At 37.0% G+C, this 23,315-nt stretch overlaps 1 protein-coding gene across 4 annotated transcripts in view; it reads left to right on the top strand.

The window, feature by feature from the left end:
• VWA8 (von Willebrand factor A domain containing 8) overlaps positions 1-23,315 on the top strand; it is a 197,133-nt gene that overhangs the window by 162,263 nt on the left and 11,555 nt on the right. For all 4 annotated transcript variants that reach the window (XM_072850135.1, XM_072850134.1, XM_072850133.1 and 1 more), the window contains exons 38-42: positions 6,505-6,613; positions 7,370-7,526; positions 10,757-10,865; positions 15,783-15,908; positions 17,751-17,909. In XM_072850135.1, coding sequence (XP_072706236.1) covers positions 6,505-6,613; positions 7,370-7,526; positions 10,757-10,865; positions 15,783-15,908; positions 17,751-17,909 — 660 coding nt within the window. The remainder of the gene's footprint in view (positions 1-6,504; positions 6,614-7,369; positions 7,527-10,756; positions 10,866-15,782; positions 15,909-17,750; positions 17,910-23,315) is intronic.

Below are 23,315 nucleotides of genomic sequence, written 5' to 3'. Positions count from 1 at the left end.
TTCTATGTGGAATGATCCACTGAATGCTTAAAAGGGCTTAGTAGAAACGTTGGTTACTTGTTGGTCACTGCATACCACAAGGAGGAATTCCATTTTTTTCTGTTATGAAGATGTAAAATCCTATAAGGAATGGGCAGCTCTGTTTAAACATACCCGAAAGGATAAGAAAAATTTGATTTGGGGAGGTTTGGGGAATGGAAATATAGTGCATTTTTTAAAGTACAAATTGCATCCCTTTACACCTGCACGGTGTTAGCCTGGAATTAGAGTATTTTTTCTGGTCTTTTCCCCCTTTTTAGGATGTATCCAGAGTATTAAAATAAGCATTGCATTTTGTGTAAGAGGTCTAGATATGAGTTAGTCCTGGCAGAGCCGGATGTATTAAAACTAAGAGGTGAAAGGTCTGTTCCCCTGTACATGAGGCAGCTCGCCCCCGTTGGAAACCAGAGTTTCTTTGACAGTCGTCACGCAGAAACTTGCTTTTGTTGCTGCCAGCACCGCAAAGGAGCTTTTCTGGCAAGCACTCCTGAATGGGAGGCACTGACACATCCTGCACCATTCAGGAATTTTAATGAGGTTAACCGAATCAGAACACAAAAGTAAGCCGCTGTATTAGAAGACCCTCTACTCTCTAGCCAGCTTGCTGTGTTGAACAGAAGCCTGTCATGTACAGGGTAGGATGACAGGAATATCTACGACTGAAAAAACGATCTACATCAGGGACACATCCTGGACTGCATCAAGGAAAAAGTCCTTCGCTTTTTACTGGAAGCCATCGCTCATTTATTACTTTTCTATTCAAAGCTAGAAATATTTTCAGCCTCGTCTGACTTCTGCTTACAAAGTCTAAAAGATATTTCCTAACCTGTAACTGCGAGTTCTTTTTCTGCCACCGGTTAAGTCTAAGTACATGTTCTGCCCCTTGTTTTAGAGAGTCAGCTTTTTACAAGACTGTAACGGGGGTATGGGCATCTAAGGCAGTGAGAGCCGCTTGTTAGATCTCCTGCATGAAACTCCCAGGAACAGAGAGAATTTCAAGTGGGAAGATACAGGAGGAGATGAGATTCCCCCTCTCTTTCCCTGTGTCCGCAATAAAGATAACTCCTGGAATTTTAGTCTTTAGTTTATTGTAACAGACTTGAACAACGAGGAGCTGATGTATGGGCTTAAAATGCATGGGTGAACAGGTGGCAGTGTTGAAGGTTGTGCATACTCTGAAACGTGAATGATTGAATAATAGAAATACTGACATTTCAGTTGACTTTGCTAACTGTCTTTTACTCATTAAATTGGATACTATTATAAAAATGTTAATAGTAGAGATATTAATATATATTCAGTCTAGATGTACTTTGAATAGTTCCTGAAAAGCATCTTATAAAAAGTCAGACAATTTAATGATTTTATTGCCATCAGACGTATAAATGTAATATGCTGGAGACTGGCTATCGTTTCTTTTATTATATTTATTTGCTTGGCACAAGCTAATTGGGGGCAACCAGCACTTGTTAAGACACAGAAATGCACAATTGTGCTACTTGGGACTGCCTTTGAGGTGGTGAAGCTTCTTTTTAAAGACCTTGTTTCCTTCTCAGTGACATTGCAATGTATGATTAAGATTACTGGGTACTAAAATATTGTTAAGCTCACTTGTGCAAAATCAGCTGAAGCTAAATTTGATAATGCTTTCAGCCAGTTTTACTCATAGAGGCAGAGAGATTAGTTTGCAATGTAGTACAAGAAAATGAAATCTCAGCTCAAAAGGGAAGTACTGTAATTGTGAAAACAGCTCATATACTAGAATGAAATGCCGATATAAGTGTGGGACATAAATCATTTTAATAATAGAGTACAGCAGCCCTCTCCATAATTCACACATTTTTGTTAATGGGTTATTGCAAGCTCCTTTCTTCCCATAGTTGTGACAGTGTCTCGTAGAGGCAATGTATGTTGTATCTGGGTCAGCTGGGTGATCCTCAACAAATTTAGCTCCTGTCTTTTACCGAGGGATGATAAAAGTATCAAAATGTGATGTATGCCAGTGCTTCCTTACTCTCCAGGGTTTAATTTTATTAAATTAGATTATTTCACATCAGAACTCAATAGAATTCAATCCTGCATTCACTTAAGTGGCATGAATGTGGTTCTAGATCCCCTTCCAAACATAGTTAAGATTTGGTTACTACACAATATAAAGTTCCCTTACCACAGTTTGCCTGACCAGCTGAAGTCTAGACAAAACTACCAGCCTTTGACTCATCTTCAGAGTGGCCCTTATTACAGACTGGTATGCATTTAATAGTTGTTTGGCATAAATATGACACAGATGTGAAACACCTGGTTTCATTGTGTTGTTGAGTGCATTAAATCATGTAACTGGCTTCTCTGAGCCTCTTTATCTTCTTCATGTTACTGTATGAAGGATGGTAAGATCACTTAGTTTCCAAACTGAATCAGTTTACCTTGTTCAGCTGGCTCTTAGAATCCCAGTGTTGTCAGAAAAAAAAATGAAGTGTAGCCATGTAGAACTGTTTTGGCATCTATTCATGTATCTCAAGGAACTGATACAGAGCAAGTTGTGCAGATACCATGTATCTCTCGCTGAATGTAAAATGAGAGTTCAGTTCTATTCCTGTCTGGCTGCCCTTGCTGTTGGGAACAGAAAATTAAGTCAGAGCATTAACAAGTCTTGGTATTTGCTGTTGTTTCTTCATTTCCTTTTTTTCTCAAGCACTTCCTTCATACCATTGCCTCTTCAGAAAAGCACATTCCTTTAGCATCTTTCTGACCTGCAGTGTTCATATTCTTCTCACATAAAATTTTTGTTTGTTTGCTTCATTGACTTTGGAAGACCTACAGAGTCTCCATCCACAAAGTCCTTTCGAATACATCCATTACCCGTTGGTGTAAGTGCCTGAGAATACAATACAGGCAAAGAAAAGAAGAGAACAAAAAGATTGTAAACTGGGGACTAGGATCACTGATGATTACTGAGAATTTGGACTTTATAGAGAATAAAATAAGAATCACATGTATCCCAGGAGAGGACGGCAGTTGTGCTTCTTGTGTGGTGAGAACTTTGAAGAAGAACCTGCCCAAACAGGCAGTGGAAAAGTGCTTTTATGCTCTGATCATGGATCACCAATATGTATAAACAAGTTTAGATAATGCACAACTGACACGTGTGTCTTGAGTGTTTTGGAAATTGTGGTTATTTTGGAAATCAAAAGGAAGTCTCAGAAGGAAAATTTCACAGTTTTTCCAGCTATTCTGCTCTGACCTGTACCTCATAGCTGAAACTCAAGGCTACTAGACTGAATTCATCTGTTGTTTTACAAAGCTGTGATATGCACACCAGACAGCATGGAATCTTCACAATAATGCAGTAATGAATAGCGCCTTTCAGTGCATGTATAGCTAGAAAGAGCACAGACTTCTCTCAAAAAGAGACGCTTAGTCAAAACTCTCACTGAAAGAAACAAAGTTGATAGAAGTCTTGCAATAGATTCAAACGGAAAGTATTCAGGAGGGGACAGATCAACTTTTGAGCAAGGAAATTATTTATATATTTGGAAAATATCCATCACAACAGTAAGATAAATCTCAGTAGGTTTAGAAATTCCAGTTGGACAAGCTTGGAAAAGTTACTATGGATTTCTTAGATTTGTTTGAGCTTTTTCTCTACTTTCAGTACTTGGTTTTTTTTGTCTTCCTTCTCACTCCAGACAGACTAGATTTTTCCCACTGACTGTCCTTCAGTTTGCCAGGTTCATAACACATCCAGTTTTGGATCCTCCCCCTTAAATCTACCTTTCCAACAGTTCCTAACATCAGGAATTCCTCCGGCCCTCAGAGAGGTGACTTATCTATGGCTCTTCCATCTCTTTATATCTGTCATGCTGAAGAATGTATCGTTGTCCAGAAGTTTTTCTCTTCTTTTTTTTTTTTCCTCATCCTTCCTCTGATTTCACATCCAGACTCAGTGATTTACTGTTTACTTCTTTCTAAAATATATCTTCAGTTCTAATTTAGATATTTGCTAGTCTAACTTTTACTTTATAGAGGCGTCTTCAGAGCAGAGAGAAGTTGTTAGTTGTAAAATCGCCTTGAAACACTTCCATGGAGACAGGGATGGGGAGGAGAAAAGCCTGATAAGTCACTAATGGAATTATCTAAGAGCTCAAAGAAAAACCAGGAAAGTACATCCAGAAGATTTTCTTCAAAGGGCTCTACAGTGTGCTAATTTAACACAGTTTCTAAGTGTATGGTAAATTTAAAAAACAGTTACTCCAGCAAACCAGTACTAATAAAAATTGGTTGTTAAAGTAGTCAGATGTAGCAAAATTTTACTACCTTCTGTGTGCATAGATGTTACTTAAAAAAACAAGTAAATGAATGAAACTGCTGCAATTCACTGGCATGAAATGTACACATCTGCTAGTGGTGTTCCAATAGTATCCTTAAATTTTCAATTATTTTACCCAGTAACCTATTAACTATATATAAAAAAATTAGTAAGGAGGTCACATTCTTAAGCTATTGTACCACTTGTCTCTTTTTCTCTCTCATGCAATTTCTTTCAAAGTTTTAATAGAAATCAAATGTTGGATGTTCTGCTGTCCTTTCAAGAACAAAAAGTCACAAATCATTATAAAATAAAAGATTTTTTTATTAACCACGTGCTGTTTCAAAGTTACTAATACCTGCTTTAATCAGATCAACACTACTGTAAAATAGGTGTATATTAGAAACTTGTCTAGTGCATCTGTACTAGAATTATTATTTGTGAACAGCTTATCATATGTGAGAAACACGTGAGCAACAAAGCTCTTTTGCCTACAGAACTTTTAACTCAAAATTTAAGCAATAGTTGTATTTCAAAATATTTAGTGAATTTTTTCAATGGAAAAACTTGACAAAAATAGAATATCGTATTTGGGTTATGGTTATGTTTGCCTCCTAGAGCTTCCTTTTGCAGAATTTTGAGTATTTTTCTATGAAGAAGCCAGAAGGCTGAACATGTAAAAAATTTCCATCATTTTCTTGTTTCTCTTTACAGAATAATATTTTGGTTTGATTCCTGAGGCTGACACTACCATTTTGGTTTTATGATTTTATTTTAAACTAAGCTCAATGATTTTTGTTGACCTGTGTTTCTGATAGTTTTGAAATCTCCCAGTTATGCAAAAAAGAACTGTTTATTTTGGAGGAAATATCTTAAACCAAAAAAGTATATAACCCTAAGGGTAACATGCTGTTGTGGTTAAGTGTCTTTCTTCCTATACAAATGTTAAATTAATGTAATTTATCAGATTAGATCTTGATTTTACACTAATGACATGGTTCACAGAGGATGTATTGTACCTCTTTGAATTAATATAAATTCTATAAAGAGAAAGAAAATGATATTTTGAATAGCTGCCAAGACACTGTTTTTAGAGCGCATGTTTTCAGTTCAAAAACATGTATGGAATTCATGTCAGCATGAAGTTGAGCCTGCAAGACGGTGAATTCAAGGATTAAACTGCTCTACAGTCCCAGTGAAAACCCTGATAATGCCAGTGAACTTCTGAGAAGGCAATAAAGTGTAGTTATTGGGCACATAAATTCATCAGATAATTAAATGTATTATGGTAGATGAGAAGAAAGTTAATTTGTAGAGGTTAAAGACATCAATTTTACATCTCTGTCATTAAGTTTCATAAAGAAAAAAATGAAGTGGGATTAAATTATAGAAGATTAGTAACTGAAGGGCAGTTTACACATGAATCATTGATTCACTACATGACTCAGAGTTTGTAATGGGAAGGAGTATTTTTACCTTCAGTCACCCACTTAAATCCAGCCCCAGCCTAAAGTGACTCAGCCCTGACCATCTGGCAGCTGTTGGGTGTTCAGCTGTGCAGATGGGGAAAGTGCAGTCAGTAGACAGGGGTAGAAGACCCACCACTGTAGGCTTTTGTGGTCATGGCAAGGAAGTTAAGGATTACGTGAGCCCGTCATTTGAACTAGCCATATACTGACGAATCTCAGAGAAGAGCATGTCATTTCTTTAGTCCCTGTTCATGAAAGGCAGATCAATCTGCCTATCAATAAAGAATGTGGAGCTGTCGTTGGGCGTGTGTGAAATTTGTAAATGGACGTACAGCCAGGTGTTGCCAATACTACGAGAAACGTTCAAAGTGCAGCTGATCCTGTCTACAGGGGGATTTTGAGTTATGCTGGCGATTATCAGTAAGCACTTTTCTAGTGTGGATAAGATCTGAATGCAAGGAGTGGTTCGGATGTGGCAGTAGTCTTAGATCTGGTGTGGGTCTAACGTGCCACTCAGGAGCCCTGTTTTACTCTGCTTTACCCTGTTGCCCTCATCAGGTGGGATGTTGCATTTAATGAATTAATGCTGGTCCTACAGCTCTTCAGCAGACCTAGTATTCTATTATTAGGTTGTTAGAGTGGTTTTCCTTGCTATAAGAGAGATTTACAGCTCTATTTTTTATTTTACAGATAACCATTCAGAGGGACAGTGGTTTGGATGTCAGTTCCCCCAAACATGGAAAAGTGGATCCAGACAACATGCCGCATGTTGGTGGAAATACTTGGGCTGGTGGAACAGGTTTTTCATTCTTTTTTTTAAATGCATCATTGGAGGATGTCTAAGGGAGATGCTGTGCCAGTCAAAAATGGATTTATACAAGGCCACCCTCTGCTTAGAGCTATTTTACTCAGTACAGGGTTGCTTTATTGCCAGTGAAAAGAAGTATGTTTGCAGTGTCTAACTTGAACTGTATATAGCAGATCTCTACTTCAATTACATTTTGTTGTTTCTTGTCATTGGCTATATAGAGAACCAGAAGTTTGCAGCCATAGAAACTAGGCTGAGTCATTTGCCATTCTCTTAGATGTCTCTGTAGCCACAGCAATTTAGGTAGTGTAGGCAAGAGGCACACAGAATAGGCAAAATGCCTCCTAATTCTAAAAGAGCATGATAATGATCACTAGATAATGTGGTCTGGGAACAGCGTAAACAAACAAATCCTAGGGAGAAGACAGAGTCTGAATGAATGGCTCTAAGGACCAGGGGCTTTGAGGACATGAACAAGACACATATGACCTATAGTCCCCTTTGTACAAGGTGGAAACCATTATGAATCCGGACTCAAGGGACTATAAACACAGGTATTCCATTGGAGTTCTTAACGTGATAGCTGTTTCGTTTGGAAAATAATTGGCAATAAATACTTCTACTGGGGATTGTTAGCAAATTTTTTGGAGCGTCTGTAGATATGACAACAGAAGCTTTAAAGAAGATGCATTCTTATTTATTATTGAATGCATATTCTTAATTATTTTTTTATCTCAATCATGTTAGGTGGGAGAGACACTGCTGGGTTAGGTGGCAAAGGTGGGCCATATCGACTGGATGCTGGCCACAGGGTTTACCAAATATCTCAAGCTGAAAAGGATGCTGTTCCTGAGGAGGTTAAGAGAGCTGCTCGAGAGATGGGTGAAAAGGCCTTTAAACAGAGGTAATGTGAAAGTCTTTATTTTCCCTTCCATTTCCCAGAAGAATTTGAAAAAGGTGGCTAAAAAGAATTTTCTTTCTTAACTGTATTTATCAACTACCTTATGCTGATCATTATCATTTAACAGCACTTACCAGCATGTGTTTAACTGTTCTGGACAAGATGTATGGAATGTTTTATTGAATTAAGCCACACTGTTAAAATGACTGTGTGATTTGGTAGAGTAAAACATAACTAGGTGAATAAGGAGACTGATGTGAATATTTACCTTTTTTTAAAAGGGATCTACCATATGAAATTTTCTTTGAATTATGATGAATCCAGATTGTATGTTGTTAGGAATTCATCATCTAACAAATGTCTTTCAAAATGGACCATTACAAGCAAATTGCTTCTGTTTGAAAGACCTGTAGCCAAATGGTGAGATGATTTGAACTATTAGAGCTCAGCAGAGACTTCTACACAAACCACAGATCATCCCAGCATTAGTGTAATGCATGGTTACTAATCAGCTGTTACCCAGACTATGCACAGAGATTCAGATTTCTTCCACCGACTGAACTCTCAAGTCAAACTCTAGTACTTTGCATTAAAAAATCAAAGTGTATTGACAGTCATACCAAGTGAGTTTTATGTTTCAGCCCAGGGCATATTGCAATGTGAGTATCTGTCTGAAAGTAGGGAGTACTAGACACAGATTAAAATTTTCTTGCTGTTAACAAAGTGGTTCCCAATAGGGGGCAAATCTGGGTGCTGTGAGGAGCAGGTGAGATTGCCATTTTCTTCAACTGATGTATAAATAATTAGGCTGTTAAGCATAGAGCACACACTGTACATGAATCACTGTATTTAAAAACAGCAATTTATCTATTGCATTCAGGTCAATTTTATTTTTTTAATCATGTTTTTATTACTAAATTACCTGGAGCATTTATTATTCCTGTTAGAGCATTAGTGATTAATAAAGACAGGGAAAATGTATAGTTTATGTCAATGTTTCAGAGGAAAAGACCCTGGAAGGCAAAATACCTTTTAATAGTGATTTCGTTTACACAAGCAACATACAGAAATTTAAATTAAAAATAGTCACTTAAGGTTTTGTTTTCAGGGGGAATGCAGAGCTTGTTTTGTCTTTTTTCCTGGTGCTTTATGGGGGGGTAGGTGGGGAGGACTACTTTTAACCCTTTCGACATCCCCATTCTTCAAAATTGCTTATCAGTTGCTTCATAATAGAAACCAGTGATATGTATGGTCTTAGATACTGTACATCTCTTTGTGCATATGCACATATACACACATGGCATGCTTTGATGAGTTTCTACCTTCCTGTATGGGTGATTTACAAAATTTGTGCTAGGGGAAATTCCTGAATACTGCTACATGTTGTGGAAACAGTGCAGCTGCGTCCTGTAGAATCAGAGTATCTGTACATGAGATAACAATTCATGTCCTGCTAAAACCAGAGAGCTGGCATGTAGTAGCTGTAAATGAACCCTATTCTGAAGCCACATTTGGCTTGATTATTCTGTACCTCTTGGATAGTTGTGGGAACTAACAGATAAAAGTTAAGAATAGAGAGGCTGGAGTCCTCAGGCCAAAGAAAAAAAATAAGAGGGACTGCAGATTTCACTGCTTGGTTTATACATTGTTATCTAGAAGGGAGAATTTTAATATGAAAGCTATTGATTGCTTTCCTGGCTAGATAGTACTTCTAGTGGAAAACATTTTAAATCACCCTATTTCACTAGAATGAAGTTAGCGACTGCTCTTGAATAGATGCAGTATTTTTCGTGGTATTTTTCTGAACTAGCTTTCACTGTGGACTGATGTAGAGTCTAACAAAGTAAAACTGCACGTGAAGTTTTTTTTGTTTGAAACAAAATGTTTTCTTCATTGATGTGAAGATACTGAACTCCATCGGCAGGATCCATGAAATAAAGTGTATGGCACTGAAAGTTACCTTTTCCTGCCTCTAATGAATAATAGTTGGCTATGACCATGTCTATGCAAAATTCAAGATAGAAAAAGACATAGTCATACTAAAGACAACAGAGATTTCATGTTTGATTTTAATATTATCGTTAAAGGGCTAGTCTAAACAGCAATTCTCATGTATACTGTATGTTCCAGGCAAGTAACTTGTGATGGTATTAAAAAACTTGTCATTAAAAATGTAACTAGCCTATACATACTTTACTATCCATTTATAGTTAATTTAAAAATCAGTATTTTCAGAACAGTGTGAGTGAGGTTATGCTGTTACGAAATGCTTGTTTGAAATGAGCTGTGCACAGATAAGCCAGTATGTTTTAGCTCAGGACTGAACCCAGCCATGTGCTGGATGGTAGGGTGGGCACATACACAATTGCTGCCTCGCTACATGATGCTGTGTCATGGAAAATATCAAATGGTGCACACTCCCAGCATATCCACTTGTCCCCTAGCTCGTTCTTCACCGTTAGACCTTTGTAATTACATTGCAGTTTTGAGTTTCACCAGTTTAAGAGTATCTGCTTAGCTACGATGTTGAGAAGAATGATACAGAACTTTAAGTGGGCACATCTTAACTTATAGAAAAAGCATATATCTGTTTTTATAGTGCAGGTGTTGCATTCTCTGTTAAGCCTCTGGACAGAACAGTGTTCAGTGGCATGACTCTTTTTGTGGGGGAGCACATTTTTGTTAATGTTCATTTAAAACTTCTTTGTTTCAAGGTTTCATCATTTTATGAAGCACAAAGATAGGTATTTGTGACAGGGTTACTAGTTGTAGGTCTTCAAGGACAGATTTTATAGTGTGTCTTTACTTAACCTTTGTGTTAAAGCATGGATCGTGATATGTTTAGAATACTCCAACGGTGAAGTAATGAATAGACAGTCATGATCCTTTTATGTACAGATAGCAACACCTGAGCCAATAAAACCTTTAGAATTTGATCACAGTTTTCAGAACATCTGATTTACTTCCCAAACATTAAAGCAGATTAGGAGAGAGACAAAGGATTAGTAACTTTAATAAGTTTTAATGTGATGCAATCCCTGTAGACATTGGTGATCATCTGCCTTGTCAAAAATTCACAAAAGCGGCTGCCACTTCTTTGATTTATCTCTTGTGTGTGGTTATTACAGTCTGAATTTCCCTGTTATCAAGTAAATAAACTTTTAATTTACATACGTAAATGGATGATATGCTTGTTTCCTAAACTGTTCTTAGCTCCCTGTTCTTTGCTTTAGACTGAAAGAGATTCAGATGAGTGAATATGATGCATCAACTTACGAAAGGTTCTCTGGAGCAGTCCGACGTCAAGTTCAGTCACTCCGCATCATCTTAGACAATCTGCAGGTAATCTTAGATTCACTGATAAAGGAACATGATGAGCTCATTACATGAGGCCCCAAGTATTATCCTGCTAATATCCTGTTACCATTTGACTATTGTATCTTTGAGGGCTAAAAGCAGATTCAGGTTATAATCATGGTTAGGAAAAACAGTCTCATATTACTATTTCGAAGGCAGCTTTTAAGTGGATCCCAGTGCTCATCTCTACAAGTTACAGTATTCCTATACCACAGTTTACAGAGATTACTTATTCAGAAGCACAATTTTGCAAAAGAAAATGCTATACGTTATTAAAAGAATATGTGGTGGTGTGTAGATCACAGCCTTTGTCTTTACTTCCTGTCCAAAAGACTTTTTTAGCTTAGAAGTGCAAATGCTATAGATGATAAAACAAACACTCACTCCAGGTCATAGCTTTGCTGTATATGCAGCTGAAAACATGAATTTTTCTCAGGTTTGTTTTTAACTTTTGCTAATAAAAATAGGTGTAGCCCAAATCTGAGTGGAAGCTGACCAAAACCAGCAGTTTGCCTTTCTTCTAGTAATTGGTCCTGTGGGTTGTTCTAGATTTTAGTAATACTAGTGTTTATATATGGGGTAAATAAAATAAAAAGTGCATTGTTTCTAGGAGGAATCTGCTAATCTTCATTGACAATTAAAGGAAAATTAATTTTACTCCCTCTAAGACATCTCCGATTAAAAATATTTCTGTTGAAGGCTACCGACCACTGGTATACATATACCTTAGTCTGTTAGTTAGTCACTGTGCTGTGTCTAATTGGTCTCCTTACTTCAGCAATAAAACTGAAACATAGAAAGAAATTACTCTGTATGATCGACAGACTCCTTCTCGGTCAAAAAATCCAATCCCCTGGTACTGCAAGTAAGAAAGGTAACATTTTTCTTTGCCTTACTTATATCTTTAAGCCATTGTGACTACAACAACACTACTATAATCACATATATACACAGAGAACCATTAGCTGGTTTTATTATGAATGTGTCAATTCAGAGAGCTCCTCATATAATGAACATTTAAGATGGTCACGATTAGGTGATTCATGCACCTAATATGTGTGTTCAGGACATAAGCTTTTGACTTGTAAAGGCAGGTTTCAATTGAAAAATTTTAGGTATAAATCTCAGTTTTTCCTACATCATTTATATCTAACTGCTTTTTTTACCACGTTTCTAGTAGACATGCCGCTGGAAGCATGCTCTAGGTGTGAAGTGAATAAGTGAATCTTCAGTTTAAAGTCTTTTTTTAGTCTGCCTTATCTATTAGTTAGAGCCAAAATTCTTACATTCAGGGATCACGTTAATCATAATCAAAATATAACATATTTTAACATAAGGAGATGTATCCTGTTGTTTTGTTAAAAAGGTCCTTTTAATATCAAGGCAAAGTCTTATAAGCCTGCGTATTTTATAAGACTTTGCTAACTTCCTGCCAAAATCTATAACAGCTAACCACAGAGCTAGCAAATGTACTTTATGATGAAAAAAACGAACTCACTGAATTTGGAAAAGCTAGGTCATAGAATAAGAGCAATATTGAAAGCAAATTTTTAACTTTATAAAATTTTGTACAGATTTTGGTAGGTTTTTTTATTAGAAGATGCATTAGGAAAATGAAGATAAATGATAACAGGAGTTACTTAGTTGCAGAATGCTTTCTGTTAATTGGGTTAATTCTGCTGAGTCCAAGCACATTTCATGTTATCTTTTTGAGAAAAAAATTATTTGAATTCTTCAGCATGGTACGTCATTCAACCCTGATGAAGGACTATGCCTCTGTCTCCCCGTTTTTCTGGATAGTCCTATGTATGCCATGGCTTCTCAGCTAAAACTGTTTTCTTTCTGTTATCAATCAGACATTCCTCATTTCTTAAATAAGAAGTCAATGGCACTGTCAGTTGCAGTCAACTTTGCAGCTCAGATATCTGTGTGTTTTTAACTTTGTGAAAATCCCAAATTACCTTCTCAGTAGAGAACGCTTTTGGCTTTTAAAAATATTTGAGTTTGCTTTGTTTCAAACTCAATGTGTTCACATAATGGAAATATATCGTCCATGTTTATTTAACCTGGATTTTCTTTTCAACATATGCCTTTTTATTGTTAGGTTTGTGAGTTTTTTGAAAATATGTTCCTTTGATTAGATTTTACATCCCACGAATCAAAAGGCTGGGATTCAGGTCCAGCTGTTGATGGCTCACAAAAATTAGTAGCAGCAGAGAGAGATGTTTGGAATAAGCTGATCCTTGAAAGTGATACATAAATATGGTCTGAGAATGTAATTTCATTGTTCATTTTACTTTGCATAACTCACTGATCTCTGTCAGCTCTTTGAACAACATTAACAAAACATTATGAGTTGTCGTTTATCTTCTGTAGAAGTAGCAAAGCCAGAAATCTAGGAAATTTGGTCAATGATGAGCTTTCTCCTCTCTCCTAATGCTGGCTGATTCAAAAGCTTATGGTCAGTCAGTCAGTCACTCAGAAAGGCCTTCTTGGAGTTTAGATGACTTGCCTTCCAGAAAGTACTTCTCTTTTTATTGGTTATTACAGAGGCAATCTGCAGCAACTGTCCCTGTAGCTTCTGAGCATCATTTAGGCACCTACATTTAAACTGGGCAAACCTGAGCTGGTCACCAATTTAGACCATGTGGGAACTGTCTGCTCATAGCAGCAAGAATAAAATAGCGGCAGTCCTATAATAAACATGGCTCAGAGAGCTGACGATGCAAAAACCCTGTGCCCCATCAGTAGTGGTTTTCTGATTTCAGCAGCTAAGGGAACATATGCATAATGTTTTCCCAGAAACAAATGCAGACCACAACTGGCAATATTTAACACCATCCTATACCGTTACGAGTTACATATTTAGATGTGATCACTTCACATACACAACTTTTTCTGTGATATTTACAGACATCACAGTTACATTTTGTAATTTTTTTTGTAAATGTGCCTTTGGTATCTGTCAGTGAAAAGAATTACTGCAGTGGTGTATTGTGATCAGCCATTGCCATGCTGATAAGATACAGTATCTAGCACATTTTTCTGATTTCAAAAGCAACACAATGAATATATATACAATATTTTTTCATCAATATGGTCACAGTATATTGCAATAGTAATGGGTTGTATGCACTTTCTAGTAAAATATCAAAGCAAGGTATATATGTAATAGTTCTATTTTTCTCGTAAAATTGTAAATGGTTTTAAACTTACGTTGCTTTTAAGCTTATGAAAATTATATATTGAAAATACTTTGAAGCTTTTTGGTAATATCTATGTGCATTATATAACACACGTGCTTAAGGGGATTTTTTTCAGCTTTTATGAAAGGAAATAAATTCTTAGGAATTCTGCATGGGAGAGGCAGATGCTAAGTAGTGTAAATAATTTTAGCATTATTTTGGAAAGAGGTTAGGTCAGATTTTGTCGGCATTCTTTCCTGTTTTAGGAGAGAATGTCAACTCTCTGTTCCTCCAATAAAATTTCAGTTCAAATACTGGCTTTTGTTCAGTTCAAATACTGACACAACCTAACTAAAAAAACTGTTTGTCACAACTATGTTAATTCTACACTGTAAAAGTAATTAATCAAAACATTTTGCTTGTGGTTTTGTATTATTTCTGCCCACTTATTTTCATAGGTAAGTAGTCCATTAGTCTTGAGTAACTATAGGCAACAGACAGTAGTCCAGAACTCCTTCTTCCATACACACCAAAAAGAAAAACTCATAAATTTTGACCAAAGCAAAATCAAAGCTTCTCTGAGGCTTAGGAAGCCATCATCTGACTGCTCAGACTGTACAAAATTATAAAGATTCGTCCTCTCGAATCACAGGCCTGCAGTTTACTGGGGATTTGTAATGTAACAATTCCTGCTCGTCACAGAGCAACTGATTTTCATTCCTGAGAACCAATATTTAAGGAAGTTTGTGACCTGCTGGCTATTTGATTTTCCTCCAGCTGCTGACCAGCAATTTGCTGAGAGTGCAAATGCATTATACATATATAAATTTAAAATCTTCTTTCCTTGCTGGGCTTACTACTAGGATGAACAACTTCAACCTGAAGATTTAAGCAGAAATGAAATAAACCATGAAACCCATATATGCAGACTTTGCTGTCTTTAGATGGATCTTATATATTATAAACCATGATGAAGCTATCCATTGAAAACATTCTTAAATATGTTGTTTATAATATTAAAACACTCGAGTCTTCAATCTGAAGTGCTTGCTTTTATGTACAGGAGTTCCGTGAATATTTGAGTTCCTGGATTGTAATGTTTGTTCATCAAGTCAGGCTGTAGGTAACCAGTGTTCTTTTAAAGAAAATAAAAGAAACATTCAGTGTCTCAGTCTCTTGAGTATCACAATTTTCAAGGCTTTTATTTTAAAATATAAATATAGTTATAATATATATTTATAAAATATAAATAATGAATATTACTTTAAAAGAAACTTCTTACCATTACCTAAGGTAAATAATACTTAGTTTTACCTTTAAGTCACCCAGTGTTTTCTTCTTGTGCTGCTTGGATGGAGAACACATAACAAATGGTCAGTTATGCATGTCCCTCTGGTTGTATGTGTTTCTGCACAAGCTACACAGATTTCCAGCACATTTGCAAGAAAAAAGGTTAGCATTTTTGCAGTCCGCAGTTAAACTCCCATATATGAAATGACTTAAGACAAAAGTAGAGAGGGAACGTGTTCTTTGTCAGTGTTAATTTTTCTTTCAGAGAAAAAGAGCAGGACAGCTACGAAAATGCATTTGGATTTCTTTGACTTATGCCAAAACTATCACATCATTACAAAGAAAATTCGTTCGTATGTCATGTTCAGTGTGTCTTAAATTGCTTAATCACATCACTGAGTGAATTAAGGTTTCTTTTCTGTTGTAGGCCAAGGGTAAGGAAAGACAATGGCTGAGACACCAAGCTGTTGGAGAGCTGGATGATGCCAAAATCATTGATGGGCTGACAGGAGAAAAAGCCATATATAAACGACGGGGAGAACTTGAGCCACAAGTAAGTATCCGGCACGTAGCAGGGAAAGTTAGGGAAGTGCTTAACCAGTTTGCTGTTTTCATAGTGGCTGTACAAATATAAGAGGAGTTTCAGTGAGTTATAGGGATGAGAAACTCAGAAGAATCTTGGGAAGTCCCTGAGACAGACAATCACAAGATAGAAGATTTGATTCACTTCTTATAGTCATACACATGTATTTGCTATTTGCCACTCTCAGAGAGACGATGCTGACCTAGGCAGTCCTTTGATTTGAACCAGTGTAATAGTTTTTATGTTCTTATTTTATATTTTATTGAGCTGAAGGCAATTAGCACAAAACATTTTGTTTGTTTGTCTAAGAAAAAGGAAAATATTTTCTCACTAACTTAATTTAATTTTCTATAATAAATATCCTGATACCCTGGGAAGTTTAAAAAAAAAAAAGTGTTTTACAAATGTCTTCTCCTTATTCCATGATATGCAAAGAATTTCAACTTCCACAGATACTTGGATTTACAAGAATAAAAATTATAATGGGAAAAAAGTGCGAGGAAAAGCCATTAAGATTCGATAAAGTTGTCTGTCCTATGGCTCAATTCAGCCATTCCTTAGAAGACATTATCATTAGGCCTGTGTGAGTCAGCAACAGAGAAACCACTTGAATCAGACCAGCAAAACCTGGCCAAAAGTGGTGGTGCTAGTCCATAATATAATATTTAACAGTAATACTTAATGGCAGATTGCAATTTTTAACTACACGAAGAATTTATTTTAAATAGCTGAGTCTTTTTGCACGTCAGCTACCCACATCTGATGAATCCCTGATATTATTTTTTTATGCTACTTGGTCCTGATGTCTGTTGCTTTTAACAGTTCATGGAACTTGGCACTGCCTGTATGAAAGATCAGTAAGGGAAAAGTGATTAGATCTTCATTTCTCATTTTTTTCAAAATTTATTTACTCAATGTATCAGTTTTAAGGTTTGGTAAAAATAATTCAGTTAGGAAAAAAAAGGACACCTTTAAGTTTTGAACAGAAACCAAAGTAAATGTAGGATTTAATGGGCCCTCTCTCTCCCTTTCTTTTTGGGAGGACAGGGATGCCACAGTCCATTAAGGGAGTAATTAAAAGAATAAAGCACACAAATTCTTGCAACCCTTTACAGGTAAAAGAAACATTTTAGTTATTTGTTTTTAATGTGACTCATTTTTTTGCCAGATCATCTTTAATAGCCTTATACTTGAATCCAGACTCATCTCATTGCACACTAAATAAAACACCTCCCTTGAATGGACTGTGCCAAAAATTGTTAAAACAGATGGGGATTGTTTTCAGGAAAAAATAATAGTTTCAGCATCAGAATGAAGAAGAAACTAGTAGTTAATTAGAACAAGATTTCAAACATTTTTGGAATGTTATTAACCTCAGTAGACAAGTTTTTAGTCTTATATGGGTCCCTGTTAGTACCATAAGCCAAGCAAAAGCATTTCCATTATGAGCCTTGGCAGGAAGAGCAAATTTGAGAGTCTCTTTACTGAAATAAAATATTAAGAATCAAAACTGAGACAGAAAAAGTATTTTCCTGACAAGCATGTGTGGAATTTTTTGACGTATTTTGTTTCCAGTCATCGAAGGTGAGGGGAAAGAATGAATTGAGGTATCTGTTAAGTAACTGGTTTGAAACAGTTAGAAAAAAGGTTAAAATGTTTTTGGTCTTTTTTTAAAAATAATCAGTGTTTGCTGGATAAAAGTTTCTTGCTTCACAGAGTGCGTTGGGTTCTCTTTTGGAAATGTTTTATCCTTGACGATGTTTAGCTTTCCCACTGAGATGGGGGGTTTTTTCTGCTGTGTTTCCCTGTCAGCCTGGGAGCCCCCAGCAGAAACCTAAACGCTTGCGCCTGGTGGTGGATGTTTCTGGTAGCATGTACCGCTTTAACGGGGTGGATGGACGACTGGAACGCTCCATGGAGGCTGTCTGCATGGTCATGGAAGCTTTTGAGAATTATGAGCACAAATTCAAGGTAATTACAGTTGGTCTAGGAGCTCTGTGGTTATTGCACAGGCTGTGTGGAGCAGTGGAAAAAGTGTTTCAGCAGTCAGTCTAGCCAAAGAACATTATTCATTCCCACAAGGAAATAAAGACATTAATCTGTTTCTAGCAACCTGAAAAATAATACTAGTGAATGGATAAGAAACATGACACACTTCAGCAGGGAAGAATTCAATCTAAGACTTTTAAGACTTTGATTTAGTGAAATATGCTGCCTTTTTCTGTATTTATCTGTTTATTTGTTTGTTTGAGCAGAAATGCTTAAGGCTGGGGAACACAAGTAAATAAGAGCTCCAGGACATGCAGAGATGCCCAGCCTTTCCATCTGCCCAGAGTACAGACAGTAGTACTTTGTCATGGGAAAAGACCAAACTCCTTTGTCCATTACTGGTGTTCTCTTCCAGTTACCTGGAAGCAAGAAAATAATTTCTTATACTGAAAGATATTAGGTTCCAAATGTTATTTAATGGTAGCCTGCAAAGGAAATGTAAATAAATTTTATACTCTTTTTTGTCTCAGTAAGCTTAAACAAGGTCTAGGGTATGTTTCTTTAACCTTAGAAGAAATGGGAATAGTCAGTCTCAAGTTAATTCTTGACAAAGTCAGTGTTTAATGGAAGAATAAAGATGTCCAATGCCTTTACTGAAGAGCATCTCAAACATAAGACTTAAAATACATCTGAGCAAAATGTAAAATCTCCTAAACAAAATTAATAGAAAACTTAGTCCAGATCAATTTAGCCGGGTCTGCTTCACATTGTTCCTCCGGCAGCATAATCCTACAGGTTTCTGTTCTTCTGTAGAATCTCCTGTACAAAAACAGGCCATGTGGAGGCATGGACTTCTAGAATGTCTTCTAAAGTACAGTCGTGCAGACTTCCATTTGTCAGGGAAGAGGCTATGAAAGGAGACAGGCATTAAGTTTTTAGCCTACTTTCCTAAGGAGACGAGGAGTGTGCTACCATACTCTCTGGCAGTCATGCTTTCTCCCCTTTAAACATGCTTAAACAGAGTATGGTGCCCAATTTCAAACAGATTTGAAACAGTGGTTTTGTTCCCAAAGACACTAAATTCCTGCAAATGTCATGAAGATAGGCCAGATAGAGAGTTTGTTTGTATTCCTGTTGGAGAAAAATGCTGTAACCATAAGCTTAGACCTTAGCCCGGAGAAGCCATGTGGGAACTCAACTGCAATTAAGAAAATCATGGAAAATAAGGAGTTTATTGGTTCAACTGCTCATGCGTCTCCTGCTCACCGTTAATAGAAAGCTGATGACAGATATTAACAGGGCAGTGTAATTCCACAACACAATTTGTGTAGCTTGGTAAATCGGGCATATCTGAGCACCACGCATATTAATACAGCCAAATGCAGGATCATCCACAAAGGAAGACGAAATAGAAGTAGTGGACACAAGAATAAATATGATATATTGGGGTATAGTCAACATGGCTTTTGTAAAGGGAAGTAATGCATTCTGAAGAGTCTATATGTATGTGACAGGCATGGTTGGTTGATAGAGTCTCCTTAACCAAAAGCATTTGACAAAGTGCCTCACCAGAGGCTTATGAAGAAATGATACTACTTTGAGGATAAAAGGGAAAGCCTTCAGATAGATGAACTACTGCTTAAAATATAGAAAACAGACTAAGTGGTCATTTTTTAGAATGAAGAAGTGCAGGAAGGTCAGTGGTGGAACTGCACTGGGATTTGTGCTAGAGCCCATGTTGTTATGTTGTTCTATATATTCATAAGTAATCTATAAAAGGGGATGGATAGTGAGGTGACAAAAGTTGCTAGTTGTATGAAGTTATTTGGGAAACAAAAAGGGAAATCCAATTGCAAGGAGTTGGAGAAGGACCTGGCCATAAATGGTGACTGGGAAATAAAATGGCAGATGGTGTTCAGTGCTATTAAATGTAAAGTGCTGCAGATGGAAGAAAACAATTCTGATTTTAAATACACAGTGAGGAAGTCTCAGCTATCTATTAGTGCTCACTCTCAGCTATATATTAGCGCTCAACAAAGAAATATTGTAATTATGTTGTATGGTTCTTTGAACACTCAGTGCCCACCAGCTGTCAAAAAAGCTAATTGAATGTTAGAAACTATTAGCAAAAGAACAGAGAATAAAGCAGAAAGCATCAGAATGGCTCTGTAAACATCCATATCATCCAAGCATTCACTTCAGCAGTAATGTGTGCAACTTTGGTCCCCTATCTCACAAAAGTTCTTGTAGAGCTGAAAAAGAAGAGAGGGTGAGAAAGATTACAAAGGTTATGGAAGTGTCCCCATACAAGAAATGGCTAAGTAGGCAAGAACTTCTCAGTTTGGAGGAGATAAAAATCAAGGAGTTGATAAAATCTTCAGTAAAATGGCAACGGTGACCAGGGGACAGTTGTTCATTCTGTTCTACTACAGCCATTCTGCTCTTGTTATGAACAATTAATTATTTTACATTTACACAACAGAGGACAGTGGCTTAGAAGGTGATGACACTGAAAAAAGATGTAGTGCAGTGGTAGATAATCAGCTGTCCTTATTTCCGTTGCAGCTCTATAGCTGAGAACCCATATGTGACCCTCAGGTGCATGGTAAAGGAATAATATGTAGAAGTAGACAGACAGACAGCCCACTCCGCAGAATTCATAAGATCATTAAGAACTGTCTTCAGTTCCGGGATTTTAAAACCTGTTTCATTGCCTTTCAAATCCCTCTGTGTCTATTACAGATTATTATATTTTGCTTGGCAATAGTTGCTATTGGCCAGTGTTTTGCCCCGCACATAGATGAAACCCTGTATTTGGCCATGCAAATAGCTCAAAGTGCAGTTAGTTGTAACAGTAAATGTGCCTCTCTAACAACCACTTGCCATATATAAAAACACTTACACCAAAAACGTGCAGCTATTAGATGTGAAAATTGCCACTCTTTGATGATAGTAAGACCAGAGCGGTAATGCTATCCTTACAGTCTCTGAGTCAAGAGAGCTGTAAGGCCAATTTTATACTTAAAATAAAAGTGGTGAGGAAGATGCTGGAAATTTTAGTGACATACCAAGGAAAAAAAGTTGTCATCAGCTTCTACATCTGTTCAACTTCAATTGCCTCTAGGGTAACTATCCTCCATTTAAGAGCTCCTTCCACTGGATAGAGAACTTTGGGGGGCCAGTAACAGCCTGTTGATTCAAGGCTGGCCAGATCCAGTGTGAACTCTGTCAACTTCAGAGCTGCTTTTGCCCAAGGAAAGAAAAGTATTTTTCTTCCTCCACATCTCTCTGAGATGCTTCATTGGGATTTGATTCACTCTAAGCATAATATCTACAAGAGTAGACCAGAGATGACTAGGACAGCAAACAAGATGTGTGGCCTTATGTTTCACTGGCCACTGAAGTCATACCCCAAAATGAGCACAAACAGAGGCATTTAACAACTAGTCATGTTTGAACCATATTCTTAACATGATCCAGTGACTAGGCTAAAGTATCTCTTTTTAGCCTACATTTCACAGTCTTCTCATACGAGAAATCTCCCATGCATGTGCTTGATGCACTCTTTGAGTCATTTCTTTGATAAAAATAAATAGCGTTTCTGAAATCTCCAGCTCGAAAATACAGATATTTGTGTGTGTGTGTGTGTATGATCTGGTGTGGCAGTTGCTACACCTGCATGAAAGCGATCAGTAACCAGAACATGTGCCAGTTCCTGAGTTTCTAATGAGTGTAATTAGGTCTTCAGAGAGTAAGAGAGCCAGTGATTGTTTAAAAGTATCAGTAACTCTGGTCTGTAAAACACTGACACTTTGCAAGATGCTGCTGATTTTTCTTAGGACAAAGCTGAAGTTTGGGTATGTCTGCAAAAATAGCATACATTTCTCATGTCTGAAAGAGGAACCGTGCGAAAAAAGAGAAAAGAACACACAACTGTGTTGTGTGCAATGAGAAATCTGCAATTTACCACTTTTTTCTTTCTCTTCCTTATCCTCTTCTTGCCTTCCAAGAGTGGTTTTATAAAAATAGACTTTTTTGGCCTTTAGATATGCCTGCTGTTATCTGTTCCTGTTGTAGCCCCATCTGCAAGGGTCACAACAACATGTGCTGCAAATTTGAGGGGTTTCTTGTACAACTTGTGTTGAACTTGGGGGACCATCAGGCTTGTTGAGCAAAACATTCAAAGGGGATTTACATAGTAAAGTTCCCTTCTGCTGTCTGAGTGCAGTGCAAACTTTGGAAACCAATTCTTGGTTCAAGATCACTTTTCAGCTGGTGCTTGGTTTAGTTCTCTGCTAAATAAGGTTGTGAATGAATCAGATGGGCTTTTCCTTAGTTGTTTTATCCTACCAGCTGAGCTTTCCCCATGTGTGGTACCCCTTGGTATCACTGATGATGTTGACTGTCTGATTGGTCTTTACAGCACTGAATGAAGGTGCAGAATACTTTCTCCCTGCCTTCTTATACAGAAGAGCTAAGTATTGGGTGTGTGACTGTACCAAGCAGGTAACAAAGTTATCCTTCATAAAACATCAGACAAGTGCCAGCAGGTATTTGTCAGCTGTTTATGCTTGCGTAGGACAACCTGCCTGCTTCCATTTCCCATAAGTGCAGGCAGTGAATCATTCCTTGTCAAGGGGGAAATGGGAGGCTCATCCCACAGTCGGGAAATGCATTTAAATTAACAGCCATGTTTCAAAGCCCTCCTCCAATGTCATCTCATCCATGCTTCCTCTGAAGTGCTTTATTAAAGAAAAGAGTGGGAGTAACTGAGATAATATAAGCCACATTCTCAGTCTCATCCTAATAATGGAAATTAAATACATTCCTACAAATGCCCCTTGGCCCCTTTAAATGTGTGGATGCATCACTTATATATGTAAGTTATGAGAAGCAAGTTATTTTGCAGGATTAAAGTTCTTATATCTTTTGTACATCTCATTTTAGGTGCCAGTTATTTGAAAATGTACAGAAGGGCAGTTTGTTCTAGCCGAGGTAGTATTACGTCTGTCACGCAAACCATATGGTTTTATATCATCCCTAATTACCGTCATTTGCACACATGATGGCAGATTTAGGAGGCATGTCCAGTAAATTATCCAACAGCAATTTTATGAAGCCTTTAAAATATTGTGAGTGGTTCAATAAATGGCATGTTATGTAACTGGTAGGAAAAGCCTGAATTGTTATTTATAGCAATATTAAAGGGATAGTGCAGATTTTATATGCCCATTTCAGCATTCCCCATTTGTAGAATTTACTATGGAGGCAGCACTGTTAATTCAGGAAAAAAAGAAATGTTCTGCATGCTTGGCAGAATAGTTTCTTTTAATAATAAACAAAACAAAAGGTTTGAAATAAATTCAGAAAAAAATAGTGTTCAGTGTT

Source organism: Ciconia boyciana, chromosome 1 (genome assembly GCF_034638445.1).
Source record: "Ciconia boyciana chromosome 1, ASM3463844v1, whole genome shotgun sequence".
Classification (NCBI taxonomy): domain Eukaryota; kingdom Metazoa; phylum Chordata; class Aves; order Ciconiiformes; family Ciconiidae; genus Ciconia; species Ciconia boyciana.
Note: the sequence above shows the minus strand (reverse complement) of the source record. Positions and strands in the feature narration are given on the sequence as shown.